Source organism: Homarus americanus, unplaced genomic scaffold (assembly GCF_018991925.1).
Source record: "Homarus americanus isolate GMGI-L3 unplaced genomic scaffold, GMGI_Hamer_2.0 scaffold16430, whole genome shotgun sequence".
In the NCBI taxonomy this organism is placed as follows: Eukaryota; Metazoa; Arthropoda; class Malacostraca; order Decapoda; family Nephropidae; genus Homarus; species Homarus americanus.
Window position 1 is genome coordinate 7609656 of NW_024729259.1, and position 14850 is coordinate 7624505.

Genomic DNA, 14850 nt, shown 5'->3' on the forward strand with positions numbered 1-14850 from the left:
CCCACAGACTCAGCGGCGCCCCAATGGGCCCTGCTAGGGCGCTAGTGACCCTAGGGGCCCTCACAGGGACAACGGTGATGCCAGGGGCCTTTCCAGGGACGGGGGCGCCTCCAGGTACGTTTCCAGGGACCATGGTGCTCCCAGAAGCCCTGCCAGTGGCGGTGGCGCCTTCAGGGGCCCTTCCAGAGTAGGTGGCTTTCCCTAGGCCTCTTTATGGGGCGTCACCTTTTCCAGGGACCCTGTCATGGCCTGTGGCTTACAATAGATTCTCCTGGGGTTCCTGGGGGTGCCGTTGTCTATAGGAGTGTCCCTGGGGACACCACTGGCTCTGGGAGGGTCCCTGGGCGCGCCGCCGCCCCTTGGGGGATCTTTGGTGTCCCTGCCCTCTCTGGAAGGGCCCATGGGGGCAGCACAGCCCCTGAGAGGGCTACTGGTGGCGGCGCCATCCCTAGAATAGTCCCTGGGGGCGGCACCATCCCTGGGATGGTACTTCAGAGCAGCGCCGTCCTTGGGAGAGTCCCTGGGGGTGCCGGTGCCCCTTAGGGGCTCCTTGCCGACTCTTAAAGGGTTTGTGGTGAAACCATCACACCCAAGAGCCCCTGAGAACGCTGACGCCCCTAGGAATGCCCCTGGGGGCGCCACCACCCTCGAGAGGGTCCATGGGGGCGCCGCCGTCCCTGGGAGGACCTTTGGGAGCGCCAGACCTGTAAGTTCCCTGGGTGCTGTAGTTTTAGCGCTATTTAGAACTCTGGGAGATGCAACGTTAACTAAATACACCGCACTTCACATTTCCAATATCATCATCGCATTCTGAAGAAGGTAATGGAGAATAATATCCAACAGGAAAACATAAGTTGTGGTGTTGTGTTGACTGACTGTTCTCTTCTCCTATTGGCTGTAATTTGGTGGGTTAAAAGAATAGACCACCATTCACAGTTCAGTAAGGGACTACTGGAAGTATGTAATATAAATGACACAATGAACAAGCATGCCATGGGGCTTCTAGGGACCCTTAGTTTAGTCAATAGGGGGGCGCTGCCCCTGGTAGGGTTCCTTGGGGTGCCGCTGTCCCTAGGAGTATTCCTGAGGACGCCACTGCCTCTGTGAGGTTCCCTGGGGGTGCCACCGCCCTTGGAAGAGTCCCTGGGGTCAGCGCCACTGAAAGAAGGCCCCTGGGTGCGCTGCCGTCCCTGGGAGGGTAACTGGGGCGCCATCGCCCCTGGATAGGTCCCTGTGAGTGCCTCTGTCCTGGGAGGGTCCCTGGGGATGCAGCCATTCCTAGGAGGACCTTTGGGAGCGCCAGACCTGTAAGCTCCCTAAGTGCTGTAGTATTTGCGCTATTTAGAACTCTGGGAGATGCAGCCTTTAAATAAATAATACACTGCACTTCACGTTTGCAGTATCATCGCATTCTGAAGAAGGTAATGGAGAACAATATCCAACAGGAAAACATAAGGTGGTGTTGTGTTGAATGACTGTTCTCTTTTCCTATTGGCTGAAATTTGGTGGGTTAAAAGAATAGACCACCAATCATCGTTCAGTAAGGGACTGTTGAAAGTATGTAATATAAATTACACAACGAACAACCATTCCATGGGGCCTCTGGGGACCCTTAGTATGGTCAATAGGGGGGAGCCGCCCCTGGGAGAGTTCCTTGGGGGTGCTGCTGTCCCTTGAAGTGTCTCTGTGGGCGCCACTGCCTCTGGGAGGGTCCCTGGGCGCATCGCTGCCCTGGGAACGGCCCTGGGGGTGGCGCAATCCCTAGGAGGGTCCTTGGGAGCAGCACAATTCCTGGAAGGGACCCTGGGGGCGCCGACGCCCCGGGGAAGATCTTTGGTGTTCCTGCCCTCCCTGGGGGCGCCGACGCCCCGGGGAAGATCTTTGGTGTTCCTGCCCTCCCTGGGGGCAGCACATCCCCTGGGAGTGCCCCTGGTGGCAGCACCATCCACGGGAGAGTCCCTGGGGGCGTCGCCATCCCTAGGATGGTCCTTGGGAACAGCACCGTCCCTGGGAAGGTCCGTGGGGGCGCCGATGCCCTTGGGAGGGTCACTGCAATAGTCCCTGGGAACACCGATGTCCCTGAGATTTTCCCTGGGGGCGCTACCGCCTCTGGGAGGGTCCCTGGGGGCGCTGCTACCCCTATAAGAATCTCTGGGGGCAGCACCACCCCTAAGAAGACCCCTGGGAACGTCCCTGTGAGTGCCTTTGTCCTGGGAGGGTCCCTGGGGATACAGCCGTCCCTGGAAGGGTCCCTGGGGATACAGCCGTCCCTGGGAGGACCTTTGGGAGTGCCAGACCTGTAAGCTCCCTGAGTGCTGTAGTATTTGCGCTATTTAGAACTCTGGGAGATGCAGCCTTTAAATAAATAATACACTGCACTTCACATTTCCAGTGTAATTGCATTCTGAAGAAGGTAATGGAGAACAATATCAACAGGAAAACATAAGTTGTGGTGTTGTGTTGATTGACTGTTCTCTTCTCCTATTGGCGGAAATTTGGTGGATTAAAAGAATAGACCACCAATCATAGTCCAGTAAGGGACTACTGGAAGTATGTAATATAAATGACACAGCAAACAAGCATGCTATAGGGCTTTTGGGGACCCTAAGTACGGTCAATAAGGGTAGCGCTGCCCCTGGGAGGGTCCCTGGGGGCACTGACGTCCCTGGAAAGGTTCGTGGGGGGCGCCACCGCCCCTGGGAGGGCCTCTAGGGACGCCAACTCCCTTATTAAGGTTCATTGGGTCGCTGCTGTCGCTGGGAGGTTTCTTTAGGGTGCTGCTCTCCCTAGGAGTGTCCCTGGAGGCGCCACTGTATCTGGGAGGGCCCCTAGGGGCACTTCCGCCCCTGAGTTGGACCCTGGGAAACCACCACCAATGGGAGGGCCACTGGGGGCGCCATCACCCCTGGGAGTGCTCCTAGGAGCATCGCCGCCCCTGAGACGGCCTCTGGGAGCACAGCCACTCCTGGGAGGATCTCTGAAGGCACCGTCGTCCCTGTGAGGGCCTCTGGAGCTGCTGCAGGTCCCAGGAGGGCCCCTGGAGACGCCGCCACCTCTAGAATGTCCCATGGGGGCACTGCTGACCCTGGAAGGGCTCCTGGAGGCCCCACCGCCCCAGAGAGAGCCACCACCTCTGAGAGTACCCCTGGGGTGCCACCGCCCCTGAGAGGGTTTCTGGGAGGGTCCATGGGCACGCTGCCGCCCCTAGAAGGGTCCTTGGGGACGCCACCGTCCCTAGAAGGGTCCTTGAGAGCAGCACCGTCCCTGAGAGGGTCCCTGGGGGCTCCGGTGCACCTGGGGGAATCTGGGTGTCCTTGCCTTCCCTGATAGGGTTCCTGGTGAAGCCACCACCCCCGAGAGAGCTCCTGGGAGTGCCGACGCCCCTAGCAGGGTCCTTGGGGGCACCACCGCCCATGGGAGGGTCCCTGGGGACACCTCCACCCCTGAGAGGGTTTTTGGGAAGGTTCATCGGCGCGACGCCGCGCCTGGGATGGTCCCTGGGGGCGGCACCATCCCTGGGAGGGTCCCTGGGGGGTCCTTGATGTCCCCATCCACCCTGAAAGGGATTCTGGTGAAGCCACCACCCCCGAGAGAGCTCCTGGGAGGGTCCCTGGGGTGCCACCACCCCTTAACTGGGCCCCTGGCGGCGCTACCACCCCCAGGTGGACCCCTGAGAGTACCGCCGCATCTGAAAAAAACCCCACCGACCATGAAAGCGTCCCTGGGGGCACCACCGCCCCTGGGCGAGTCCCTGAGGCTGCTGCTGCCGCCCATGAGAGGGTTTCTGGGGGAGGCACCATCCCTAGGAGGATGTTTGGGAGCAGCACCGTGCCTGGGAGGGTCCCTGTGGGCGCCACCGCCCCTGGGAATGTCCCAAAGGCCGCTGCCGCCCCTGAAAGGGTTTCTGGGAGGGTCCATGGACACGCCGCCGTCCCTGGGGGCGGTACCATCCCTAGAAGGGTACTTGGGATCAGCACCATCCCTGTGAGGGTCCCTGGAGGCACCGCCGCCCCTGGGGGGTCCTTGGTGTCCCCGCCGACCCTGAAAGGGTTCCTGGTGAAGCCACCACCAGCGATAACAATCCCTGGGAGCGCTGACGCCCCTGGGAGGGCCCATTGGGGCGCCACCACCCCTGGAAGGGTTTCTTGGGGCGCAGCCGTCCCTGGGAAGTCTCTGGGGATGCCGCTGCCCTTGGAAGGCTCCCTGCGAGTTCCTGGGAGCACCACTGTCCTTGGGAATCTCCCTGGGGGCGCCACCGCCTCTGGGAGGGTCCCCGGGGGCGCTTCCGCACCTGGAACAGTTCCTGGGGATTTCACCACCCCTGAGAAGGCCCCTGGGAGGGTCCCTGGGTGCACCGTACATGATCTTTTATCCACAGGGAATAACAACAAAAACTTGGGTTACCACACATAGTCTCATGTCACTGACAGTCACTGTAGACTTGATTAACCACTTACCTGTAGGTTCAATAGGCCAGCCTGGATTGCTTTTGTTGCAACCAGACATCCACACATGATCTTACCTCAAGGATAACAAACCTTAGTTAGCACACTTAGTCTCGTGTTGCTGACGGTCACTGTAGATGGGAGTCGTGCAGGAGAACTCTGTAGGCATTACTTGATTAACCACTTATGTTCAATAGGCCAGCCTGGATTGCTTTTGTTGCAACCAGGCTACTGCACGTGATGTTTCCACGGGGATAACAAACTTTGGTTAGCACACTTAGTCTTGTGTCGCTGACGGTCTACAGAATAGGGTGGCGGTGGAGAACTCTGTGTGGTGTTCTGTCCCATTCAGGAGGGAAAGGGTGGGGACGACATCTTAACTAACCAATGTTCTATTGGATACTACTAAAAATGTGGTTTTGGGGCGTGAGACGATGAACAGTACAACACTGTCTCAATGGCCTCCCCTTATAGACTGGCTAAAATACCACTAATGGAAAAATTATGTTGTAGTCATGGCTCGCTGGGTGCCTTATCTCTAGTAAAACAAACTTTGGAGTTGGTTGCGTGGGTAAGCCTAACGCAACCCATGACATACATTATTTTATATATAACGTGAACTGTAGGTTGGGGACCACTGTCCTAGACAAGCGTAAGTGTAGGTGTTCTGTACTTGTAAAGTTAGGTAGAATATTTCAGGAATTCAAAAATACTTGTGATTTATAACACCACTTTCTTGTGATGTGTGTCCTGAAAGGTGTGTTGGTCGGTGTGCTAGCAGAGTCATCCTCACATCGGGTCAGGATCGCTGGTGGTCATGATGCCCAGAAAGGTAAGCTTTTTGCAATATATTCCTTAAATTATATTATTGCTGTGTATGTGTATGGCATTTACATTTTCTGTATATATCTATTGGTTTTAACATTTTGGTTGCTGGAGGTTTCCCTGAGCTGAATAATATTGTGTAGTAGTAACCAGAATGAAATTACAGTAGAAAGTGAAGGAACTGCATCATAAAGATTAAATTGAATTAATTGCCACATCTACCCCACTCCTTTTCCTGTTCTGGGTGCCTTATTTTCTTTTAAGCTCCTACCTCCCCCCCCCTCTCTCTCCCTCTCTCCATTTTTCTTGATTTCTTTAGCTGTTATTAGCTTTACAGTCACAACCTGATGAGCACTTGCCATTAGTCAGATGCACATGTAATCCCACCAAACACACACACAATTCTTAGATGATTCTGAAAAGCCAAAAGATGATCAGCAGCCAATGGTGATGTTTATCAAAACATAGCTCATGTAATCCCAGAATTTTTCTAAATAAGTCAGGATTACAAAAACAGAGACATCGATGTTACAGCGTTACACCTATATATATGCATGAACAACTCCCATGATTCCTAAGGTTATGGCCCTCTGCTGGGACCATGGTAACATGTGAATTTATACATCAGCAGAACAGCACTACTTCAGTGACTTCAACAAACATTAATCGCAATGAACCAAGTCGAGACTGCATAGTTGGGTGGATGAGAGGGAACCTCCATACCCAGACTCTACCGTATGATCGTAAGGGACGGTGTTGCTTTAAAGCAGATGCATATTTTGTAAAGCAGATCGGACGACTAGAACACAACAGTAATTTACAATGTTGACAACAATATTCATTGGCAAGAAGTACCCGTAAACCAACCCATTTGACAACACATCTCACGGAAAAATTAAACTGTCCAGAAATCCAGGGTGCTCCTTGAACTTTGGTGTTTCCATTGCTGACAACATCGCCTTTCAGAACCTTAATTACCCTGACTATAGAGTACAGTATAATGACAATACAGTAAATGTACTACCAGAAGGCACAGACATACCCCTATATATTACTATGCTTCACCTATACAGTATATGTACAGTATCATGCTGCTACCTGACAAGTTGTTTATGTAATGAAAGATGAAAACAATCTACCAGACAATTCAGTTTCCTAATATAAAGTTCTATACAAATAAACTTTTCTAAACAACACTCACATCCACCATCACAGACTTCATGGTTAGCTGTTCATTCATATTCCTCCTGCTCCCACATCTCACTCTTCTCCCCACTTCATTTTAACCTTAATATCCACTCTCATCCTGTGAATTAAAGTTCATTGTCTGAAGCAGATTACTGTTGTCGCAGGTGACTACCCGTGGCTGGTGAGCATACAGGCTACCAATTTCCAGCAGTCGTGGCCACTATGTAGTGGTGTTCTCCTCACCCCAGAGTGGGTCCTTACTGCAGCTCACTGCCTCGACTCAGAGAAACCAGAATGGCTATGGGTAAGTCACACACACACACATACATATATATATATTGGTTATGGAGTAACAAACGATTAAACACAATGCATGTACAGTACTCTGGACGGGCGTGCTCATGGGATGTGATGCATGACACTCGTACACAAAACTTTTCAACAAATATCTTCAAAATAAAACAAACCCCACCTTGATATCTTTATTGGTTGTGGAGTAACAAACAAAACACTTTAGGGGCTTGTTTCTCACTTTTTAAAAAACAGCACTTGCAGCCTTGTGATTCTAAGGTCCTCATATCATGCACAAGGGGTTAGTTATCATACTCAGGTAATTAAGTTATTATACTCAGGTGGTTAAGTTATTTTACTCATATGGATAAGTTATTGTATTCGAGTGATTATCATACAAAGGTGGTTAACTTATCTTACTAAGGTGCTTAAGACATTGTACTCAGGTGGCTAATTAATGGTACAGTACTCATGTGAGTTGAAGAGAAGGATGAGTAAATACAGTGTTGTCTCACCCACAGGTGGTGTCTGGAGAGTACGATACCACGATAGATGAGGGCACCGAACAACACCTATATGTTGACTACTTCATCAAACACCCAGAGTACACCTAGTGAGTTATGAGTACACCTCATGAGTTGTGAGTACACTTAGTGAGTTATGAGTACATCTCATGAATTGTGAGTACACTTAGTGAGTTATGAGTACACATCATGAGCTGTGAGTACACTTAATGAGTTATGAGCACATCTCATGAGTTGTGAGTACACTTAGTGAGTTATGAGTACATCTCATGAGTTGTGAGCACACTTCATTAGTTATGAGAACACCTCATGAGTTATTAGTGCACACAGTGATTTATTAGTGCACCTCATGAGTTGTCAGTACACCTCAAGAGTTATGAGTACACCTCATGAGTTATTATTACACTTAGTGAGTTATGATTGCAGCTCATGAGTTGTGAGCGCACCTTGTGAATCATGAGGTCACCCATGTCGGAATTCAACCCTGGGGCTTATCATGACCAGAGGAGGAGATTGACCTGATCTGTTACATCCACAGTTGGGAGATGCCATACCACAACGATGTAGGGCTCGTCCACTTGTCTACCCCGGCTACCCTTGACCTGTACACCGACGTGGCTCCCGTCCCTGCCGACTCCTCCCAGATCTTGACAGGTAAGTCCCACTGCAGCGTAAACTGAGTCCTATAGCAACAGATGATAAGTTTTATACTGTAGCAGCAGATAATTCACGGACTAGATACATAAGTACCCGACAAATCCAAAAGCCGGGCGATTCCTTGGACTTAAGTACAATAAGTCTCACGGGCAGGCACAACTATACTGTAAAGTCCCAAAGCTAAATAAAACCCAGGAAGTCTCGGATACAAGTGAATCCCAGGGTTGCCCAAGGCAAGAGTATCCCAAGTTAAGTGTATCTGAAGATCAAGGACAGCACCTTGAGACAACAGAATACCTGGGAACACAATATCTATAGTGTGGAGCCAACAACACTGGTCCAGATTATAAAAGATTCATGGGGTAAATTTCTTGTAACTATCAATGTAAGAATGCACCAATTAGCTAGAACATATAGTTAACATTGAAAATGGCAACAAAATTTTAACAAAACTCTCCATTAATTAGATACATTCCCTGTAGTGAGCTTGCCTCTCCCCACTGCACTCACAGGATTGAAACCCCAGGTCAGAAGTGAGAAGGACTTTATCAAGTAGTCCAATTTCCTCCTGTACTAACATTGGACATTATAGGTAGTAATAAAGTAACAAAAGAAAAGATTGACTGTCTGAATGGCTAGTAAGCTGATAAGTGGTGAAATAAAAAATAAAAAATTAGCACCAGGTACGGGACAAAAATTATGATGAAATATCTTTGCAAAGGCGAACCTTGAACACTGAGAACCCCCCTGTACACCAACCAAAGTAAGTTACATATAATAGTATACAATACAGTAAGTCCTTGCTTAACATCATGGTTCCGTTGCTGAAAACCGCGACGTTAACGGAAACAACGTTAAAGGAATCAATTTTCTCCATAAGAAATAGATAAAATACGGGAGTTACTTTCCCCAGCCTCCCTTTGCCCCATAAAATACATTACATATACATAAATTCAATGGCATTTTTATAGAAAATAGTAAATATATAAATAAACTAAATCATTTTGTATTGTACTCACTGATGGACGGAGGTGCTGGAGTGAGTGTGTGCTGGTCTGGATAGTACGCACTGTTGTGGTGGTTAGACCTAGTGCAGCAGCAATGTCCACCGCACATTTATCTTTCTCAAAACGGTTTAAAACCTCCATTTTCGTAGCAAGGCTAATGGTCTTACATTGCTTTCTACAACACTAGCACCAGTAGCACTTGATGGGTGCTTGGAAGTCATTTCGAATGGTTTACAGTATTAAGAGCAAAAACACTAAAACGCACACGAATGCTGTGGAAGCCTAACAAAGACTGGCAATGCTTGGGGACGCTGTGACGCTCCATGAGTGAGAGCGTAGCACGCCAAGATGAGAGAGGGTGATGCACCGTACAAATTAGTCTGTGACGTCGTTATACTGAATCGGCAGGACGTTATCCGAATCATGGGTATCTAAGGAATAGCGATATTATATCAAAACAGAATTAACGGGGGCAACGTGAAACGAGGACTTACTGTAATTAAATATCTTTATTAATGATGAAATTTCCAAACCTTGACATTTTCAATAAAATCATGTGATAAACTGAAGTTGTGGTTGTTTCAAATTTATATTCTATCTGTGTTTCATATGGACTGTAGATCTTACTATACACTAATTTTCTCAATAAATGGCTGTTGAGAAGGAAGGTGTCAGGAGGCTGGTTGGGGAGCGACAAAAGATGGTGGGCCGGCAGCCACCATTCTACAGTGGACTGAGGTGCCACTGCTCATCCCAGATTACTGTGAAGACGCCTACTCCTTCCCTCCCGACCCCAATGCACTGTGTGCTGGCAACCTCCAAGGTGGCGTCGGTGCTTGTACGGTGAGCTGATATAATGTACTGTATCTCTAAACTGTTAGTCCGCTGGATTGCTAGTTCACAATGTTTACACCACCAGTAACAGACTACTAACTTCATTTGGCCAAGTAATGTCGTTTGAGGTGTTAATAGGTTGCATGTACAGTCTCGTTCAAGATTCTTCGAACACTGCTGGAGACAGCTGGCAACTCAAGGCCATTTGTTTACTATAGTATGTAGTAAAAATTATGAATGAATGTAAAATTTGATCGGTGATTGGTTACTTAGTTCTCCATTGTTTAATTAATGGTTGGGCTTTGTTGTTTTGTATTGTAATATACTATGTACTTAATAAACAAACAGCCTCGAGTTGCCAGCTGTCTCCAGCAGTGTTTGAAGAATCTTAAACGAGACTGTACATTTGATGGTTTCATTATACACATTAGAGAAGGTTAAGTGAGCATTAGGCTAGATTTAAGTTCAGTTTAACTGACATATTTTCACTTTGTGTTGTGTCATGCTCTCATAAGGTTAAGTGATGTTGACATTAAAGGTACAGTATTATTAAAATTACATTCCCTTTAACGTAGGTAACTTTACATTAAGTTAATACGAGAATAAAAATGACATCAGAGAGGCCCCACAGGGTGACAATGGAGGCGGACTGGTATGTGAGGACCCTGAGACTGGCGCCTACATTGTCGGGGGTATCATGTCTTGGCGGGAAGGGTGTGCACGCAAGAACCTGCCTGCTGTATATATGAGCGTAGCCAGATACAGGGACTGGATAATTGGCACCATCAACCAGCCTCAACTCTAACTTCCATCTACACCAGCTATATAATTGTGCATGAGAAGAGAGGGACAATATTAAGAAAGTACTTAATCATTAATTTTCAAAACCTAGACTAACACAATAAAACTTCACCTAACCTAATAAAGCCTAGAAGAGCCAAACCTAGCCAAACTAAATTTAACCAAAGGAAACCTAACCTAACCAACCATAACTAATCTAGGTTAGGTCCATGTTGCAACCTTGAAATATTTAGTGTGGAGGTCCTGTTCATGGTACTTTTCCACCACTGACCTTCTTGCCACCTAATCCATTTTATTTTGTCTTGGGGAAGATATTTCTTTTCAAGGGACCATATCTCCCATTATATACTGAAAATTAAAGAGAAAAAATTTTTGAGTTGCATATATTTTCAAGAATACATCCCTCTCATTAACGGAGTAATTTTATCTTACACTGTACTGTACTGAGCTATTTGCACAAGTAAAGAAGAATAGGAAAAAAGAAAACTTTAATATGTCTTTTAGACCAGATGTATTCTGTCAAGTCATACAGTAGAAACAGACTACACAGTGTAAATGGTTAGTGTACAAAGCATAAATACAGTCATACAATGAGATAAAAAAGCAAATATTTACAATAGTTAAAATATAACACAGTAAAGGCTAGTTCATGCTAAACAAGACACTAAACATAATATCAGCACACTCATGACATACTTGAGTAACAGGTTGAGAATTCAGGGAACAACTGTATTTGTCACGCTCTGGTCACTACTTGGTTGTGATAAAAACAAACAGAGATTCCTGCTAAAGCTTGGTTTCTGCAAAATACAGACTGACTAAAGAAAAATAAAAAATCCCTGCAAAAAAGGCAAATACCCCCAATTTGTGGCAAGAAAGCAGCTAAAGCTTCCAATTTATATTCTACTTGAGGTGTTTCAGTGAGTGCTATGAGGATACAAACACCTGCCATTAATAACTTGTACAAGAATGTACCCAGACCAAGTACAAGTTGAGAAAACCAAACAAAATCCCTTATATATATATATATATATATATATATATATATATATATATATATATATATATATATATATATATATATATATATATATATATATATATATATATATATATATATATATATATATATATATGAGGTCAGGTCATACGATGACATCCACTAATCCCCATTATGACTTGACTCTATGCTTTTTAGGTCACCCTTGTATATTTGGGGCCTTCCTCCTTTCTCTTGTCCATGTAATCTAGTTGTTTCTGAAGATGTCTTGAATAAAGACGAAAGCCAAGGGGTAACTGCTGTTTCCATTTTCCGCAGGATATTTATAAAAATAATAATAATAATAATATATATATATATATATATATATATATATATATATATATATATATATATATATATATATATATATATATATATATATATATATATATATATATATATATATATATATATATATATATATATATATATATATATATATATATATATATATATATATATATATATATATATATATATATATATATATATATATATATATATATATATATATATATATATATATATATATATATATATATATATATATATATATAATGTCAAGTTTAAAAGGAACTTTGTGGGCAATAAACACAAGGGTCCTAAGCAATTTATTAAGCAGTTGTTAATTGGATATTTTTTTAAAAGATTCACCATGGAAAAAGGATATAAAATTGAAATACCATTTTAAATGTAAATAATCAGCAACTGATTGAAGAACCTGGTATGTATAAGAGATCACTATGCTGCCACACATAGAGAGTCCGTGTAAGACAGTGGTTATCAGACGGTACTGTACTAACTTCGAGTCATCAGCAACTTATTGGGAGCATAACCTCAAACACCTCTCTATACAGCACTAGTTAGATATATTAAAACTAACAAAGATATATATACTGGTAATCTTACTAAATATTTGTGTATTATAGATGCCGACAGTAAATGCTGTTATCTTTGAAAAATCATCAAATGACATATACACAAATAAAAAAAATCTTGACTGTCAATATGAGAACTTCCAATGTGTCTTCTCCAAAACCTGCAACAACCACACCCTCTCCTAAACAACTCTGACATCCAAGTTATACAATGACAACAATGACTTAAAATTACTGTGCTAATTTTGGGAAGACCTAAACCTGCATAAGACTATTGCCAGACTAGCCACGGCACACTCTGGTTATGATAGTAGCACTCAGTTCTAATTCAAATATATATTAATCCAATTTTCTCTATTTGTGTAAGTTATCATGCTTTTATTGTTTAACTTACATACCAAAAACATTTTCACCTGAGTCAGAACCAACCATAAGTTTAAATCAGTGTTTTCTTCACTTGATAAAGCATGTAATGAACACTGGTTTTACAAACTAGCTTTTACAAACAGTAGGTTATGGACTAATGACGTGTGCAATGCACAAGTGACATCCATAAAATTATGTTTCACTCGTAAAATACATGAGTATTTACAAAAAAGACAGCAAACCTAAGGGTGTCTGAAACTACTATCACCAGAATGATTTAAACAAGCTAAGATGGGTCATGCTAATGGTTCCACACACTGCATATAATGATTATACAAAAATGTTAATAGATTGATTAAATAAATGAAAAATTATTATAAAATAGCAGTTGTTGAGTTAAGATGAGCCTGAAAAACTGTACAAGTAAAGGACTCTAGTATAACTCACCAAGTCACCTTCTACACTAATAGTAAAGTAAAATTCCTATATAGCTTTTGGAAATTTTTCATATTAAAGAATTATTCTGCACATTATTAATGGCATTCTTCCTCTTTATTAGAATACAGGTAAAAGACCAATACAGTACAGGTATGTGTCACAGAAAACTTTTTTGTGATAAAGACTTTTTAAGACAAATGTCAGAAAGAAAACGTTGCTCTCTACCAATTACTGTATTTCATATAGTACAATTACTGTATAGAATAATATTAACTAACATATTTCTTGGTAACATAAGCATCAATGCAAACAATTTGGGAAAACAAATTTAATTACATTACTAATATGTAAATTATGTATGGGAATAAGCAGTGGGAGAAAAACTCTTCAGAACAATGTGCAAGAAGTATATGGAAAGCAGCCATAGTATGTGAGGTCTAATTGTATATTTCTATAATAAAAGAATACAGAACAGTAAATAATGAAATCCATAAACAAAGAAGTACAGTACTGTAATAATTTCCTGAGAGACAGTAAGTAAAGCGTGCAGTCTGGTGAAAACACAAGGCGTGAAAATAGTCACAGAAATACAGTACTTATGAGAGGAAAAGATTATCTCAATCAATCCTTCACAATCGGAATATTGTACAGTATTACAAAAAATGAGAAATCCATCTTTATATATGGAAGAGCAAACAACAAAAGTATTGGAGTACTGTATTCTAGCAACAAAATGGCGAGAGAAAAGTGAGGAGTCACCTACCACGAAACAACTCATGAGAAACAGTATACTGACTATTTGGTTTAACCCTTTCACTACGGGTATGCCACTTTTAATATTTTATTTGGCTAATGCCGGACGATTTTATTCAGCTCAGATGGGCCCATACACAAGAGGTTTATGTTAAGACTTAGGTAAGGAGTGTTCTATCACAGTGGTGCCTCCTATAACTAAGCTGAAATTAAGTTATTATTAATAATGGTTATCAAACAAACTGAAGTAAGGTATCCATCCTTTCTTGCTTAACGTTCGGTCAAAATTCAGCTTAACGATATTTTGACTCATTGGGAAGGAGGAAAACTGGATATTGTGTGCTCCAATTGTGCATCTCTACTGTCACTTGTCTATTTTTACTCCACCAGCGTACCACCTATTGTGCCCACGCTGTGTACTCAGTGTTTACTGCCCTGCCGTTTGAACCTGTTGTTCGCCTTATGTACTTCGCTGTTATCCCTGCATATAGCTGTGATTGTTGTGCATCGATGTTATCGTGACTTTTATGGGTTATTCGGTACAGACTTTTTGTATATTGTGACTATTGTGTAAAATAAGTGAACTTTGAATAATATCAGGAAAGCGTACTGCTATTTTCTCCTACCCAATCGGGCAAGGCCAAGCTATCCCAAAAGTCCTTGAGCTTGGAGATGAAGAGTGACATTATACGGCATCACGAGAGTGAAGGGTTAAGCTCCATTGTGAGAGCACTTGGCCTAGAGCAGTCACTGGTGTCGACCACAATTAAGAATGTTACTTTACTGTAGCGTACTGTATTT

The 14850-nt window shown here is 44.1% G+C and overlaps 1 protein-coding gene across 2 annotated transcripts in view; it reads left to right on the forward strand.

Annotated features, from left to right (window-relative positions):
* Nucleotides 1–10945, forward strand: part of LOC121866499 (trypsin-like) — a 12892-nt gene extending 1947 nt beyond the window's left edge. For both annotated transcript variants that reach the window (XM_042366233.1, XM_042366232.1), the window contains exons 2-7: nt 5203–5277; nt 6623–6762; nt 7271–7362; nt 7812–7927; nt 9602–9780; nt 10403–10945. In XM_042366233.1, coding sequence (XP_042222167.1) covers nt 5203–5277; nt 6623–6762; nt 7271–7362; nt 7812–7927; nt 9602–9780; nt 10403–10576 — 776 coding nt within the window. In that variant the 3' untranslated portion in view covers nt 10577–10945. The remainder of the gene's footprint in view (nt 1–5202; nt 5278–6622; nt 6763–7270; nt 7363–7811; nt 7928–9601; nt 9781–10402) is intronic.
* Nucleotides 10946–14850: the final 3905 nt, after the last annotated feature.